Source organism: Poecilia mexicana, unplaced genomic scaffold (assembly GCF_051168715.1).
Source record: "Poecilia mexicana isolate PSO_F unplaced genomic scaffold, ASM5116871v1 scaffold_15, whole genome shotgun sequence".
NCBI lineage: Eukaryota > Metazoa > Chordata > Actinopteri > Cyprinodontiformes > Poeciliidae > Poecilia > Poecilia mexicana.
This window is the reverse complement of record NW_028263384.1, coordinates 19,189,220-19,207,057: the sequence shown is the minus strand read 5'-3', so window position 1 is coordinate 19,207,057 and position 17,838 is coordinate 19,189,220. Positions and strand designations below refer to the sequence as shown.

The 17,838-nt window shown below is 35.5% G+C and overlaps 1 protein-coding gene across 1 annotated transcript in view; it reads left to right on the top strand.

Annotated features, from left to right (window-relative positions):
* The first annotated feature begins 203 nt into the window (after positions 1-203).
* Positions 204-17,838, top strand: part of eys (EGF-like photoreceptor maintenance factor) — a 183,479-nt gene continuing 165,844 nt past the window's right edge. Inside the window, exons 1-6 of the mRNA XM_088012971.1 lie at positions 204-1,517; positions 2,423-2,539; positions 8,064-8,122; positions 9,533-9,660; positions 11,177-11,291; positions 13,334-13,493. Of these exons, the coding sequence (XP_087869097.1) occupies positions 773-1,517; positions 2,423-2,539; positions 8,064-8,122; positions 9,533-9,660; positions 11,177-11,291; positions 13,334-13,493 (1,324 nt within the window). The 5' untranslated portion in view covers positions 204-772. The remainder of the gene's footprint in view (positions 1,518-2,422; positions 2,540-8,063; positions 8,123-9,532; positions 9,661-11,176; positions 11,292-13,333; positions 13,494-17,838) is intronic.

The window sequence follows — 17,838 nt, the reverse complement described above, 5'->3', positions numbered from 1 at the left end:
TTTGCTCAGTGAAACACAATAGTCAAACTCATCTCACATAAATGACGTTCTCTAAATCCCCTCTGAGCTCTAACGACAATACATGCAATCTCATTCGGTTTATCACTCCTCCCGTCTATTGATATTGGTGTTCCATATTCAGGGTGTCATTACTTATCACCATGCAATTATTCATCTCTCCCTTTGTGAACTCATCAAGGGGCAGAGTTTTTCTTGCAGTGAGCCTTCCTTACGTTGTTGTTTTTATCTGGAGCGCACGTATGAAAGGGGCCTGAAGGAGAAAGACAATGCTGTCTGTTTTAACTCATCTCACTGCCCAACACTGAGGTATCAGGCACCGGCAGAGGAGAGAGAATATTTTATCCGACACTGTCACTCGCTGTAGAAACCTCAGGGAGGCTGAGACTGCTGTGACACACTTGGTGGTCAGCAGCACTGCATATGATTATGACAGCTCCAGCAAGACAGACTGACAACTCAAGTCTGGTATTACAGCAGAGCTAAATCTTCAAATTACCTTCACTGTCAGTTGTTTTGCAATGTCTGAAAGATGTACGTTTTCAAGAAAGCCGTTCGTTTTGCAAAAAAAAAAAAAAAAAAAATCACATTCTTTGTTTTCCCCCAGGTTGCTTCTGAGCCTGTGAATTTGAAGCATGTGCAACAAAGAACCATACGACACACAGTTCAGTCCATTTACGTCATTCATTAACCTGATGAAGTTGCTGCTAATGTTTCAAGACTGATTAGGCGTTAATTGCTACGGAGGGGAAAGATGTGGGCGTCGCTGTTCCACTTGATTGCTGTCTTTGTGGCCGTCCACATTACCAAGTGCCAAACAGTTTGCAACAAACAAGCGCCGCTTGAGTGGTACCTTAAGAAGCACACAATCCAGCTGAATTGGACTTTAATCGGAAACATCTGTGAGAATGACTTGGAGTGCTGGGGCTCTCAGGGGAAGCGCCAAGTGAGCGAGCAGCCTTTTAGCTTCCCACAGATATGCCCACTTCAGCTGCAACATGGAGACAAACTGCTCATGTCTGCTGATGAAACTCTCAAGACGTATGGCATCAGGGTCTTCAACGTGTCAAGAGAGGACTTTGAAAGCTGCACTACAAATGCAGAGTTGAAGAATCAGTTTGTGTTCCCTCACAATACAAATGAAAGTGAGCATGTTGAGGCCAAGTGGATTACCCCAGGTCATCATTACTTTATTGCACTTCGCGAAGGGGATTCGCAGTTATGCAAGCTTGGTTTAAGGCTTAATGTCTCTGTTAAAACACAACTCTGCCGGGCCTCTCCTCTTCTGAGACTTTGTTCGGGGAATGGGGTGTGCCGGACAGATTTCTATGAAGGCGCGTACCACTGCCGATGCAACCACCGCTACTTTGGGAGGTTCTGTGAAAGGTTCGACGCCTGTTTGGATAACCCCTGTCAGAACAAAGGAATCTGCTTGAGCAACGGGTCCACAGATCCAAACAACAGAACCTACAAATGCTTATGCCCACCACACTTTACAGGTAAGGATAAACATTTAAGTCTTCCTGTTGACCTCTTAAATTATTTTCAGTTTGCGTTGAACAGTGGCTTCTACAAAAAATACCTAATGCAAAGTTTATTTTTTAATTGCCCTATGCATTATCTCAACAAAGTAAAACATATTTCTTCTACATTACTTTCTCGTCAAGAGTACAGCATGTTTGCATTAATCACTAGGTAAAAAAAAAGAAAATTTTATTGATGAATTTTATATAATGATGGTTTATTTACACTAAATCGCAACATTTAAACAGTGCTTTGCTAAAGTATTCATATCCCTTGATCTTTTTTCACTTTGTACAACATTAAAACCATGACCTTCTATATAATTCATTACAATTTTATATTATAGACAAAGTAGTGCGTAATTATGAAATGAATCTGATCCCTTGTCTTAGAAGCATTTTTTTGAAAGAAAGAAAGAAAGAAAGAAAGAAAACTCCCAAAACTATCTGAGAACTGTTAAATATTGACCTTTCCCTTTAAGATTATATACTACTTTGTGTTATTTTATCATATAAATTCCCTGATAATCTTCATCAAAGTTTGTGGTTGAAAAAATTACTCAAGAGGTATGAATACTTTTGCAAGTTATTTATTACTTATTTATTTTTAACATGATAGAAGTATAAAATCACACACATGAGCAAGGAATGTGAAAGACATATTTTTGTACTACAATAATCTTAACACATGTAATATAACATTATATCTATTGTAAGATTATATGTAATGTTAATAAAAGTATTACCTAAACTTTCATAAATAACTTTCAAAACATCTATAATAAATAAAAAAAATGACATATCTCTCTTACAAACAAACAAACCGTAATTGCTCAATGTTTCCCTTTAAATGAAAGTTTGTGTGTTGTTTTCTTTTACAGGTGTAAACTGCTCTGAAATCATTGGGGAAGGAAACTGTCATACAATTTGTGAAGATGGGACATGCGTCCAACTGTCACCGGTTTCCTTCAGATGCATTTGTGCGTCTGGATTTTCAGGTAAGAGGCTTTATTTTCTACTTACATTTGATATTCTGCAGATGCACTGACACTCCAGGGAAATATTTTTCAACATGATACAGAAACTTAATTAATGACCTCTTAAAGTCACTTTTTCAGAATATTTCACATCACAGACGTGATGTGAAGTATTTCATTTGATCAAAAATGAAAAAAGAAAAATGTAGTGGCTAATAACTACCAAGGTCCAAAAACTATAAAGACACTATTGTTTCTTCATGAGCTGTGAGCTTGTTATTACAAAACATGAAGCAGCCTTGTCAAATCAAAGGAACTCATGTTGCAACCAGTGATATTCTGCTGTTGAGTCCTCAGACTGAGCACGTCTCAGTTAATAAAACAAAAGTTTACGGCTTTCAGTTTAAATGCAATTTACAATGTATTGCTTCTGCTGAACTTGAGATATCAGTTTAATTATTGCCGAGTGAAAAGCCAAAAGAGGTATTGAACCAAACATTAATGCTTTGTTTTTGCCTCATTAACACAACAATTGACAAAGTTTACTACGAATTACTTCTCTTTCTGGAGATTTTCTTAAAGGGCAGTGCAAAAAACTGGTGACAAATTTAGTTTATTTAGCTTTACTGTGGTAATGTAAGTGCTAATTTATGCTAATTCTCCTTCCCTATAAAACATTTATAAAGGCCAAACTGCTATCATGTTGTCATTTTAAGGAACTACTGGATGCTCATGTATGAACATTTGATGGCAGTAATGTTCTTCTGGCCTCATAAATTTAAGATTATTACTCCTTTAATCATAATGTAGTTTAATCTACCATAGCAAAGCACAGTTGGGTTAATGGGTATCACAAATACTTGCGCTACAAGACATGGGTACTCTTCAGACTGCCCTGAATATCAAAAACATGAGATAAAAGCAAATGCGATGGACCTTCTGGAGTAAGCCCCTCCAGGTGGCTCCTTACATTGATTCATTGTTTTGTTTGCTGCACACTTTGCCTTGGCAGCACTTTTGAGGTGTCATAGTTGTGCCTTTTGAGTCCAACCCATGCTTTCAGCTTATTATTTCAGAAATGTGGTTTCAAGGTTGCTTGGAGTACTTGCTGGCATTCTTTTATACAAGAGTTGATTATGGCTGTACTGCAGAGTAAGCGTGTTGTCTTTCTTATCATGTTTTTTTTTTCTTTTTCTTTTTTTAAGCAATTGTTATGAGCCAATTGCTTCTCTGTCTATCAGAGTTGGATTTAGGTGGTGGAGAGTTAGGAGGTGGAGCGTAGGTGAAGGATGATCATTTGTCTGTGTAACTGAATGGCTTCGTCTAAATTATCAAGAACAAGTTAAAAGAGAACTAATCTTGAATGTGGTTTCCCAGTGCGAGTGCCCCATAGAAAATGTAGGTTACATGAATAATGTGTTTGATGCTGAATTTTAGAACAACTCTGATTTATGAGAGAAGATCATTAGTTAATTTCACGTCTCTGGAAAGGAATGTCATCATTTTGCTTTGATCTTCTACATTCTGCATGCTGGATGCTTGCCAAACTGAATCCTTGATAGTTTTTTAAAAGATAAAGGAGTAATTTTATGTCACAAAATGTTTTAGTTGCTTACTTATCATACTATAAGAATGAGTAAGCAAATATGAAATTCGTATTACAAACTCTGTTTATCTACAGCTGGGAATTTTTTCAGAAAAGTCTGTTTAATCTTAATTTTTTTTTGTTTTTTTTGTTTTTGGAAAGTTAGAAGGCAAGATAAAAATAGCAAGATACGTTTATTTGCTGAGCACAATTTATATACAGGTATTTTGAATTCTTTACAGGGAAATGTAGAATTGAAAGTAATAAAAAAAGAAGCTTGATACAAAAAAATCTAAGCACCTATCCATTGTCCAGGTCCAGAACATCCGCCAGTAAAATTTTGTGGAAGCTCTAGCTGCCTTAAAAATTCTTCTAAGAAGCCAGTCAGACATTTTTACATAAATCTAAGCTTGTGACAATAAAGATGTGAACCATTCTTACTGTGTTATCTTTTTTTTCCTTTACTAAAGCATAGAGTTGATTTCTAATTCTTAAAATATTTGCTGCTGTGAAGTTTTATATGTTGTTTATATGTTGACATGTTCCAGTCAATTATATTATAGGGTATATGTCAATAAAAACAATATTAATCAAGGCTTTTATTTATTTATTTTTTTACTGATCTCATAGATGCTATAAGAAATTAATTTGCTTCCTCAATATGTTTTCCTATTGATTAACCAAATCATGTAGGATTTATTTTGTTAAGGTTGTTTGTCTCTGTTAAATGTTGCTGAGTGTGGAACATTTTACAGTGCTACAATCTCCCGCCACCTTTGCAATTGGAGACATGCATGGTAATAATTCCTTTATCTTGTCACAAAGATATATAATAATTAAAGACACTAAAAAGAGTCCATTTGAGAAAGTTGGGACATCTGAAACTCAAGGGAATCAATATGCAGCAGGACAGACAAGTTTTCAAAAACTGTAGTGGCTGTAAATTACTTTCTGTAATTCTAGTGGTAAAGTTAAATAATTTACTTAATTCTCAAAATTAAATGTATTTCTGTAAGCTTCTTCTCACTTGACGGCTGTTATCAAATGTGCTTTAGTTGATGGTGCTGTCTTTAGTAAACCGCATCCACTGGATGTGTTTGCATCGTCATCGTGTCCCGCCGTCCCGTCAGCTTCTTGGGAGTTCTGCGAAGCTTGGCTTCCTCCGCCTCTCTGTTGCTCTTGGCTCATTAATCAACTGAAATTTAGTGGCTGCTCCATTGCTGGCTGCCCTCACAGGCCAAAGTCTATGTGCACAGAATAATGAGTTGAACTCATGGGATGTTTCAAATAAGATTTTCTTTTGATTTGTCTCTTTCCTTAGCACTACCTCCAGAGTATTTGTTCCAAGGTATTACCACATTTATAGGGCCATAATCATTAAGCGGTAATTATCTTGTTGCGAGTAATATTAAATTGAGACCCTTTCAATTTGCACAATGTATGTAATTATTACCCTTATTAAACTTTTCAATTACAGAGTATGTGAAGGAGACCGTTTACAAAACCTCAATAATATTTGTAAAGAAATAGTAGGATGTGTATGGATAGCATGAATACTCTGAAAAAAAAAATCTGACAACTCATTAGATAATAATTATCTTATTATGTTTCTCATGTAAAAGTGACGAGTGGAAATATTTGATGTTATTTGAACCAGTTCTGGAAACTTGTAAAAAGGAGGTGATGCAAAAGCAAAGCCTGAAGTTGTGTACATTAAGATTGATGCCCACAGAGGAGGCTGCGAGGAGCCTCTGGGACATGAGCACTTGTATCAGCAGGGGGATTAAAGAAAATCTGCAAAGAAAGAGTCACTGGAAAGATAAATGTGCAGGCACCATGTGAAGAGCACAAAAAAATGAAAACCCTCACGTGGGAATAAATTTTATTCACCTTGAACCTGCAGTGAAGTTAGTCTAATTTTATCTTTTGCACATAACATTACCGTCAATTTCCTTGCATCTGGCTAAGTTGCTGTGTTTGAAAAGGGTGTGACTTTGGAGTTAAGTAAAATACTGGGCACAGCATAAGATGAGCTGCAGCATTGACTAGCTGGAATACATTTAAAAGCCTTAAGAGCACTAAATGTAATAATAATAATGATTAACAGAATTACAATTTTAATAATGATGAAAGTTAATCCAAAAGTAATAAAACAAATGTTCTACCATTTGATCAAATATTTAATTTTGCTATATTTTCCCTTCCGTGTTGCTTTTGCTATCTTGCTCTACTTGAGCCCCATGCACATTAGTCTCTACTTGGATTCCTGGTCTGAAACTCGAGTCTTGATGACAGTTTTTACCTCATGTAATGAAGAGTGAGCGGAAGCTGGTATATGAGCTACAGGCGGTAGCTGATGGTACACATCAACAACTGAATCTCCTTTAAATAATTTTGGATTATTTTAGAATAAAATAAACACAACGTAAACCAACAATCTCTCACCATTAAGCTAACTCATTGCAAGGTTACTTTCGGTAATATCAAAATCAGAAGTTCGATAGTCATTCATTTACTTCCTACACTTGCGTGTTCATTGTGTTGTAAACTTTGTCATACATTTTAAAAATTTGACAACATGTACATCTAAAAATATTTGAATATTATAAAAAAAAATAATATCTTTTAATTTTTTAATTTCAGAAAGTCTTAAAGACTTAAGGCTTGACTTAGGATGCAGGACTTGAGACTTAACTTGGCCTAGTGCCTCAAAGACTTGTGAGAAAGAACATGGGGAAAATATTCAATTTCAAACAGAACGCCCCCAACCAGAATCAAACCCAGGACATTTAGATGTACAGCAACAGCCCAGAATGAGCGATTGAAACAAAATGAAATACAAACATCATTCTGAACCATTACTGGGACTGTTGAGATGTTATGAATACAAAACGTGAAATCCTGATTGACACAAGTTTTTGGCTTCACAGCTAACATGACCCATTGAAGAAGCATTCGTAAAGTAAAGTGCTTAAGACATACAAGAAGTTGTTGAATCACTGTTGAGAACTCTTTAGTAGAACAAGTTTCAGAATGAAACCATTTGGTAGTGGTGACAGATTTTGTGTAAATTATGTAATTTAAATTTATTTATAAGTACACTAAGGGAAAACATTCAACAGCAAAATAATATAAGCTGATGACCGTGCTAAACATATTAAAGCTACATAAAGTCCCACTGGGGAAAAAGAAACTAAAAGCATCTAACAGCTAAATTTATTACATAAATTTGCACTTAAATTTTTAAAGACAGAATTTAAGCCCAAATTATTTTTATTCTGAGCTCTAAAGCAGTTCCTCTAATTAGCCAAGTTTTAAACCAAATTTAGGATGTTAATTTCTCCAAAAATGTATTGTGTCACTTTACATTTTTAACTACTTCAGATGTATTCTGAACAGTATTAGAATTTTCTTTGTTAAACCCCTAATTAAGAGGCTTTCCAAAATACTCAATCTAACATGTTGTCATTGTTAACATGAAAATTAGAGACTGTTATAAAACTTTGAATTAGTAATGCAGCTACTCCTCGAGGTTACCGAGTTAAAATATAAAGCATACTGCTACATAAAACTATGACGTCGTCTTCACAGAAATTAAACAAGCTATACATCCTTTTGCATGTGTCACTTCATTTTGAGGTGGAGCACGCAACTCAAAACAAAGAATTTGTGGCAGCCTAGACAAAATTAAACTCTGAATCTTATTATAATGCTGTGGCAGGACCTTCATCATGCCATTTACATGTTCAGTCCTTTGGACTAAAACAATTCTGTAAAGAACAATGAGACAGATTCCGCTATATCGATGTCAAATGCCCGTTGCAAGTTATTACAAATGTTTGATGGTAGTTCTTGGTGGTAGTTGATGGTAATTCTTTTGTAAGGTTTTTTCGCATTGTTGCTTCTTTACATTTATAGCCTAAATGAACTTGCAGTAATCTTTTGTCGCTGACTTTGCAGGCCCTCCCTGTGAGAAGAGGAAAGCCCAGTGTGAGCCGAATCCATGCAGAAATGACAGTGTATGTCAGAGACCCATAAAGAATTGGTTTGTCATTTTCCAGAATATGGAGTTGGTTTCAACTGCTTGCCGTATTCATGTCTAAAGGAGCCAAACTGCAAAGCAATTGAGCATATGGAGACAGTATTTCCTCTATTTGCTTTATCTCAGTGGGGTATAAACAAAAATGACATATGAAAATTAATAGTGTCCCAAAACAAGATCAAATGGTTTCCTTCTGAAGTCTCCCACAGCAATTAATATTTCTAGCAGAAGATGAGCAGAGGGGAGGAGTGTCTGCTTTCTCTTGCATTTTGATTAAATGACCCTGCACATATTTAAGTGCCAGTCTGAAATGGCTCTCATCAAAGACTTTTTGTAATTGGATGCCTTATGCAATTTTCACCTTTCACTGGAAATGTTATTGTGGCGATGCATTTTGCAAGGGCGGTAATGTTTCAAATGCTCTTGAAGATTCTCTGGGGGAAACACAGTCGCAGTCTAATTGTCTCTGTGTGTAACCTTTGTTTTCTTTATTACACTGTGTGAAATGCACTACTAGCTTTTACAACCCTCTTTAAAACAACTGAGTAGGACAGAATATGACATTTACAAGACTGGTTGTTCTGTTATTTCTAATGTTTAACATCGATATTTTGTTTTTATAAAATATCAGATTATCACTTTGGAAAATTATTTTTTAAGGCTTATGGCTTAAATATATATTTTTTAAATGTTTTAGACCTTCAAAAAAGTACTCAGCATCATTTCATGATTCATAAGCAATTTATACTTTTAGTGTAATGTTGTTGTTGGAGTTTTAAAATAAATGTTTGGATAAGGCAAAAAAAAAAATGACTGTGGTTAATAGAAGTATTTCCATAACAGATTTATCTGTGTTCTTCAAACCAGGCCATTTTGATGAATATTATCTGCCCTCCCTCCTTTGTACAGAAACTCTCTGAACCAGAAAAATAAGACCCTGAATTAGTTGTAATGCTATTTTTACAGATGTCATTCATAAATCTGCGAACAATTCCACTTTGCAGTTTTTCACAGTGTGGTAATTCCCATCAATAATGTAATATCTGTCAGCAATGAGCGATTTAACTAAGTGCTTTGTAGTTATTCGCTTATTTATGACAAACAAGCTTCTGCAATTTAAATGTGAATGAAGATGTATTTAAGACATTACTCCCCTTTGGCTATTGCTTAAAATTAAAGTGAATTCAAATACATATCTTTTAATCTTCTGCATTTTGTTTCCAATCTTCATTTTGCACATTAATATTTTTAAAGGTTAGACACCATTTATCACTCCACTTTTTTTTTTTTTATTAATAAAACTCTAGCATGTAGGGATATATATGTACATATCTACTTTTAATACTGAGCTTACAGGTGACCTTGTTTTGTTGTATGCTATATGCAGGGCTCCGAATGTGCTTGTGCAGATGGTACTTTGGTCCCAGAATGCAGGAGGCAGCAGAGCATGTGCAGCCCATCGCCATGCCTGAACAATGGTACCTTTGTGTCTAGGGGAAAGGATTACTTCTGCAGGTAAAACACAGAGTGGTGTCTAATGGGGTCACCCTCAGAGGCCCTGTTCATACATGGCATTAACATGCATTCTGAGTGATCGAAACACTTGTGGACATTTAACTTCAATGCTCACAAGATGCAGCACGAGTAAACAGTGCTCTTATATGGCTCAGACCACTGGAGAAGGGTGTGTTATATTTAGATTCATGTAGCATTTAATGTTTATGCTGATAGTGCTGGTTACTCAATAACCATCACAAGTAGAAGCACTACTACCGTAATTAATCATTACTTTGCCTGTAATTAGCCTAAACATACATTTTCTGGTTTTCTACCACCTGTCAGTTAAAACCAAAGAGCTAATAACAAAATATTATTACAGCACTGCCTTCCAGTGCCACATTTAAAGAGGTCCATAAACCATTTAGTAGTATTTCATTTGATTGACAACACTTATGGTCAACAATAAGTTGACCATAAGTGTTCGGCTCTGTTATTGTGATGAAGTTATAGGAAATTTAGTTCAGTTTCTGTGATAAATAAAAACTGTGGTGAAGGGTCTGAAATAAATTCAAGCTTTAGTACACTTAAAAATTGTAAGCTGAAAATTTGCTTAAAATCGTATTTGCAAACTTTTTTTTAAAGATTCAGGTACTCCGAAAATATAAATGAATCACATTGAGGGCTTGTAGACTTAGCATTAAAAGATTCCATAAGGTAATGATAACTTTGCATGGAGTTATTTACTAAAAAAAAAAAACTTTAGCTCAACTACACTAACTTTTTCATTTACTTCAAATAAGCTAAGCTATTCAGCCCGACATCAACATATTTGTTCTGTTTCATTTGTTGAAGTTTAAATTTTAAAACCATTTTCACTCACGCTTTCAGAGACTATCAGCTTTTGCTAGATTATTCTTCCTTTAATTCCCTTCAACCTATTTCTACTGTAGACTAAAGCTGCAGTTTCTTTTTCCATCTGTCTTTTCTTATACAAAATGAGACACCTTCAGAAAACTCGAAATGAAATAGCTTTTGGAAGTCACATTGACAAAGTTTCCAGTCTTATTTAGATCAAGGCATTCCACTTGTGCAGCTTGTACAGACTGTGAAAGCGTATTGTTATATTGCATCTCTGGAATAACATTTCATTATAACTGCTATCACTCATGAGATAAACAAGAATCAAAATACGGTATGAAAACTTTATGGGTCGTTTGTCATATTGGTACATTTGTCACATTATACTGTACAGTCGGTAAGAACAGAAGATCTATGTGGGCAAAATCTGGTATGTATAATGAACTTTCATTTGTTCTTGTATAATACCTCCACCCATTTGACAGCCCAGGTCGATCAAATTGGAAGAAAATTGTGTATGCACTGTTCCAATCAGCTCCAACTTACGATAACTGCCTGTGGAATACAAAATTGTAACCGCATGTGTCTCACTAAAGCAGCAGTAACATGTGGCTTGTTAGTGCTTTGGTTCTGGGTGAATTGACTTTTGACGAAACTGACCCCCTCTCAACAGATGTCTGAGTGGTTTTTCTGGGAAGAACTGTGAAGGAGTAATTGACTACTGCAGACTGCTCAATATCAACTGCCTAAATGAGGGATTGTGTTTGAGCATAATTGGTGGATATCAGGTGGGTAATTCAATGTCTCCATCCTAATGAAATATTCTAAAGCCCATGAAATGTGACTCAGGCTTCATCTTAATAAGGATTTGGATACAGGGTTAAGTTTTTCTTAGCTACAGCACTGTTTACTGTAGAGATGTTTTGATATTGAAACAAGAAAATGAAAAAAAAAAGAAACGTATAAGAAAGTTGTGTAGTTTTATTGCTTTTACTTTCTTCAGTGTAAGAATCAGACAAAAATAGAAACGTCAGTGTGAACTGATTTTCATCACAATTAGTTTTTACTTTATCCGAAATAGTACATTTACATGAACAGGGGTAGTAGAGTGTATTTAATTTTTAGAAGCCTTTTCATTTTTCTGTCTATTGCTCTTTTCATAGAAAAGTCTATTTATTATTAGTAATTAAAGAGGCAAGTAGACTATTAGAGCATCACTGATAGAAAGTCCACAGACAGCAGTAATCTAATTCCAACCCATTAATCACTTTGAGTATATGGAAACTTTTTTCATACAGTCAGATTCCAATCTAATTTTCGTCTTTATTGCTCTGACTTCTCAAATGTCTGGACTTTTTTCCCCCCACAACACCTGAGACCTGAGCCCTTAATGCCCTGTAGATCCTAATTACTCTGCCATCAGTCTTTTTTCATTAAATCACTATAGTACTTTGGCTCCAAAGTGTATTCTTAGAGGCTTTGTATTTCTGCTTTTGTAGATGGGCCTAAGACATAATCAGAAGTTGTTACTTACTGCAAATTGGCTTTTCTTTGGGTTAACTTTAATTTTTTTATTTAGATTTTTGCTGTGATAATTTTTACTTTGAGTTTCCATGACGCCATTACTAGTTTAGCTTCAGTGGTACGTGAAACAAACCTTCGTAATTTTAATACAATGTCTGAAAGGTACTGTACCTTTTGGATTCTTCACGTTTTTGTGTGCTACTTGTATTTGTTTTAAGCCCTCTTAGTCAATAATTTATGAAACAACTATGTATTGCTATTTCATTGTTCGAACTCTATTGGGATGTGCTTTTAGGCCTGAATGTTTAATTTTGGTCTTGTCTTATCAGCTCTTCTACCACACCTATTCTGTGTCCCCTCCATGAGTTTAGGCAGGTTAAAAAATTTTTTTTTCTTCAACACTGGCTTTCTTCCTATCATTCTTCAATAAATACAGGAATTCTGAAGTTCATAGCTTATAGTTGGCCTGACATACTCTCCAACATGAGCTGGGAATCTCTGCAGTTTGTATTTTCTCTTGGGCGACTGACTGCATCTCTGATTTATTTATTTTTTCGTAAGCCTTTGTAATACTATCTACCCTTTCCTTTTACATCCCAGTTTTGTGCCGTTTTGTGTCAACACATCTCAGAAAATTTTGAAGTTTTGATAGACAGAATTAGAAAATGCTCTAAGGGTTTGAATACTTTTTCAAGGCATTGCATTTAGATAAGTTTTGTTCTTGTACTGCTGAGATGTGGAATAAACATGACATTCTTATTAAGTTAATTTAATGTATTTTAGATGAAAACAGGAAACATGGTATTTATCTAATCAAAATGTTTGGAAACACTTCTTCCCGGTTGTCATTATCTATCCGTAATTTTTGCTATGTGGTGATCAAAGTCTGTAGGAATCACACTTTCCTTGTCATGAAAACATAAAGTCGTGCTTCTTCAATGTGAGATACTGCTAAAAAGCTTGAGGAGACAAGCAGATTATACATTTATGTGCGTGGGCAGGTATACAGCCGCATATATAATGTTGGGCTTTCTGTAATTTCAGTGAATTGAGGCTTTTATTTGTGAGACATTTTTATTCATTTATGCTAGAGGTAAAAAAAAAAAAAAAAAAGCCAAGACATTTTAAAATGAGATTCACCATTTTAACCCCCAGAATCCTTGAGTAATTTTACATCTACTCTGCTGAAATACAGAGAGAGATTTGGCTTTAATACATGCAAAACAGTTCAGTATGTGTTTGCTATAGATGACTGTATACTGTACCATGCCACTAAGTATATAGATAACATACAGTATTTCTGCAGTGTGTTTGTACCCTGGGGTGGATTGGAGAGTTTTGCCAGCATGTAGGCGATGCCTGCTTGATTCAATCAGACAGCTGTTTAAATGGAGCCACATGCATTTCCACAAGTCAGCCAACATCTCCTCCTGAGTACTACTGCAAATGCCCTCCTGCTTTTACAGGTGAGATACCTTAGCCTTATCTCTTTTTGTATCATGTTTGGTTTTTCTCTGCATCTCAGTGTTTGGGAAAATGTGGTCTAACAGTATGTATAAAAGCTGTTGTAGAAATGGATTGTTATGGGTCATGAAATGATACGGTGCAAGGTGTTTTTGAATTCTAAGAGTCTACATTATAGGGCATAATACAAATATTTGATTCAGTTTCACTATCATTTCAGCCTCTATGAAACAACAAATTACATCCTGCACTTCAGCAGTTTTTGTTTAAATAAACAAAAACAGTTCCTACATACAAAACACTCCTCATAATGCTTTTACAGAAATAACTCAATCCAGAACAAATGTCGTCTCAAGCCACTTTGCAAAAAAAGTAAAGAAACCGTAAAGGGAAAAAAAATTAATCAAAAACACATTTTAAGCCGATCATTAGCAATTATCTGTTTTGTTTAATGTATTTTCGGATATTGAACACATTGAGCAAAATGTGCACTTTTGTCATGCCTTGACTGCATATAAAACCTTACAACTGAACAGAAGTGAAAGTAATTAACACAGATGCTAATTGGCACAGTCTGAAGCACCCAAAGCCAAGTCATAACTGGAAGCTAAGATTCAACACAAAAGGAAGAACGGAAGAACATTTAGATGTAGAGTAAAAGACAGTCTACATGAAACTTTCATACAAAAAGCCATTATGGCAATTATACCATTTTGCTTGATGTTACTATGCAAGAGCCAACTACATATAAAATGCATTAAAAGACAATGAGACTCTTGTTCTTAACTGCATATTCCATTTCATGCTTATGCTCCTCCATTGTGACGTAGTGATTCATGGATGGTCTTCTGCTCTCCACAAACACTGTGTTTTAATTTAAATCAGCAGGGAACTCCATAATTTGCTCAAAAATTTTACATGTACAAGCTTTGTCCTGAGTTTTCTTTTTCTTTTTATTAAATAGCAAAAACCCTTCAAACTGGGTTCCAACAGTAACATGTAAATATGTAGGGACCTGAGCATAGAGCTGCAGCATAAGAGCAAGTTTCCAATAATTTATTTTTTTTTTTTTTTCACATTTCTGAAATTTTTATGTCACACTTACATGTGTCAGGTTGGAAAGCAATTTTAATATCAGTGAAGGTAACCTGAGTAAACATACTCATAATAAATACAAGAAAAATATTCTATGTCCTTATAGAACAAGATATCATGAACAACCCTGGCCTTTTGTGAAAAAGAATCTCCCTCTTGACCTTGGAGATGTCATCTAACATGTGGCATTTCAGTTGCCAGTCAGTTTTTTGACATTTTTATGGAGGAATTTTGACCCTTACTACTTTGTAGAAATTTTTTAATTTAGCCACATTGAAGGGTTTTCAAGCATTAATTGGCTATTCTAGCTCAATGTTATGGGATATCAACTTTATTTAGGTTCACTCCTTTAAGATTTTCTGGTAGAGAGCAAAATTCATAGTTTGATCACTGCAAGTCGTCCAGGTCCTTAAAATGCCCGGTCCGGGGCTATAGCAGCCCCGGACCATTACACTTCACAACCACTGTATTTTATCGTCTGTGTGGTGCTCTTTTTCACAACTGATGAAAAAGACCCTTTTGTCTTGTCAGTTTTCAAAACTATCTTCCCAAAGGTCTTGGAGATTCTGAAGATACTTTGGGTAAAATGTGAGACGTGTTTGTGGTTTTTGCCTATAAACTCTCCAATGGATGCTCAGTTTCTTTTTGAATCGTGAACACTTTCCTTACTATGGAAAATGAGCTCTGACATGCTCATGACACAGCTCATGAGCAAATAATACTTCCTATCTAGGAGGTATTTTTTGTGACCTCCTGGATGGGTCTTTGATGGATTATTGGAGTATTTGTTTGGTTAACAGTCCTTGGAAGGTTCACTAATGTCATCTACTTTGGTGGTTAGTGACTCTTGTGGTTCACTACACACATGGATTTGTAATAATTTCCAGACTGATGAATGTCATTGACTTTGTTTCTCATCTGTTTTTTAATTCCTTTAGATTGGAGCTTGGTGTGATTTTTAGATCTTTGAGCCGACATCATGCATCCAGCAATGTTCTATTTAAGTGATTTCTTGAGTTTGCTGATCTGGAAGTAATCAAGCCTGAATATGTGTAGTAAAATTGAACCGGAAGGTGTGGTTAGTCACATTTAGTTTGATATTTAACATGCGGAGAAATTATGTTTTCACATGGCCAGGTTGGTTTTGAAAGCAATTTTTTCAGTAAGTCACTAATCATTTGAAAATAGCTTTTTCCCCCTTTGCTCAGCTTGACATTGTGTGATATTAAGGTGGCAAATAATTGTTTCACTTCACTGTAGGTATTCTTGGAAAACTGTTGGCTTGAAAATCTGTTAATACTTGATCATGTTTTATTTATTTTCTTTTGGACTTCCTTTGAATATCTGAACCGTGTAGACATTTAACTTGTTTAATGCATTCATTTTATTAGTCAGTTATTTCTGTTATCTGGGTGAAATAAACCAGGCCAAATCTCCCTCGCTATACATAACGGTCATGTCTCACATTGCTTTTCAACATTGCTGCAGCCAAAGACCTTAATGCTGTAGATTACACCCATAGGGAGATGCAGCAAGAACCATTCTTCCCTTTAACTATCAGGTCGAAGGTCAAGCTCACTTTTTCAAGCATTTATTTTGATTAATTTTACAAAAAAAAAAAAAAAAAAAAAAAAGAATCAGTAATCTCAAGAGCTTTCCACTTGTCCAGGGGCATCTGTTCCACAACTGACCCCTGAACAGTGCACTGAGGTGGACATAAAAGTACAAAAATGCCTTACGGTGTTTGTAAATGTTTTATCTGTAATACTCTGTTGCTAAATCATTACAATTGGTGATTCACATGTACAAGATTGTAGCTGCTTGAAATCCAAGTAAAAAAAAAGGGTAGAATGAAGTCATGTCCTCTACTGGAGATTTTGGTGAAAAGTAAAAGTCCCTATTTTAAGTCAAAGGTCTTTTGCAAAAAGCAAGCCAAGGATACACTGTAACCCAAAGCTAGTTGTCTTTATGGAGATATTATTTTTTTCTTCATCTTGAGTCATAGTTACCAGTAGCCTTGCCTGCTTGACATTTGTAAAGCCTGCAGCTGATTGGATTTTAATCCAAGTACTCTTACAAACTGACTCCTAATTATACTTCAATGCTGGTGGCGCTTTAAGCTTTTAAAATGTTAGAGACAGCTATAAAGTAAAAGTAGTTATTTTTTGATTTTTTGATTTCTTTAGGAAAGCTACAAGTGTATTGCATACATCACCCATATAGTCTAATTGATCTTTATTCAAATAGCACATTCAAAAACAACAGATCTGAAACAAAGTTTTCTTAAATACTTGTAGAAACAAGGGAAAATAGAGAGAACAAGACACCAGCACGGTAAGCAAAAACACCTGACAAATAAAAGTTCAATTCACGTCGTCAAAAGCCAGAGAAAACAAATAGGATTTTAAGAGTTTTAAAGACTTAAAGATAAGTAGCCTGCCTAATAGCTACCAAAAACTTATTTCACAACTTGGCTTCTGAGAGAGCAAATCATTGATCTCTTTAGAGCTTCAGTCTAGTTTTCATCACAACTGAGTTCAGTGGATCAGCAAACCTTAGGAACTGAGATGAAATTTAAGATTAGGACAGATTAAAAAAGTTGGAGTATATATATTTCAGAATAAACACATTTCAGAATAAAGTCTCAGTTTTCATTAAGACTCTGTTGAGTAGCATAGAAGGTCCAGTTAAGTCTTGTTCTGTCTGTTAATATAGCCTCTAAAAGGACAGAAATTGTTTATAATCACTAATAATGGAAGCTCAGGACTTTCATCCATTTAATCTCATATCCAAGATCTGCCATGGAAAGAGCAGATCCAAGAAGGGAACACAGATATCCTTCTCTCCTGTAACAGTGTACAACTCATTCAGGGGCATCCCAGGGCATTTCCGTTCCAGGAAGGCTATGTAGTCCTTCCAGCATGTTGTAGGCCTGCCCCAGGCATGTGGAGGCATCCTGATCCGAGTCCCAAACCACCACAGCCCAATTCTTTGAATCCAGGGGAGCTGCTGCTTTACTCCACCCTCCCACTTGATGAGCTCTTCTTCCTGTAAGGTTATGACTGGCCACCCAAGGGTAGAAGCTAATTTGAACACAGGCGACTGTGATGAACCAATAAATTACAAGCTTCTCTTTTTGACCAAGTTCGTTTTTCTAACAACAGACTGAAGCTTCACCTGTGTTACTGCAGACAAAACCATAATTCATCTATCCATTCTTGCTCGGTCGTATCAGCATAACCTAAGTGTGGA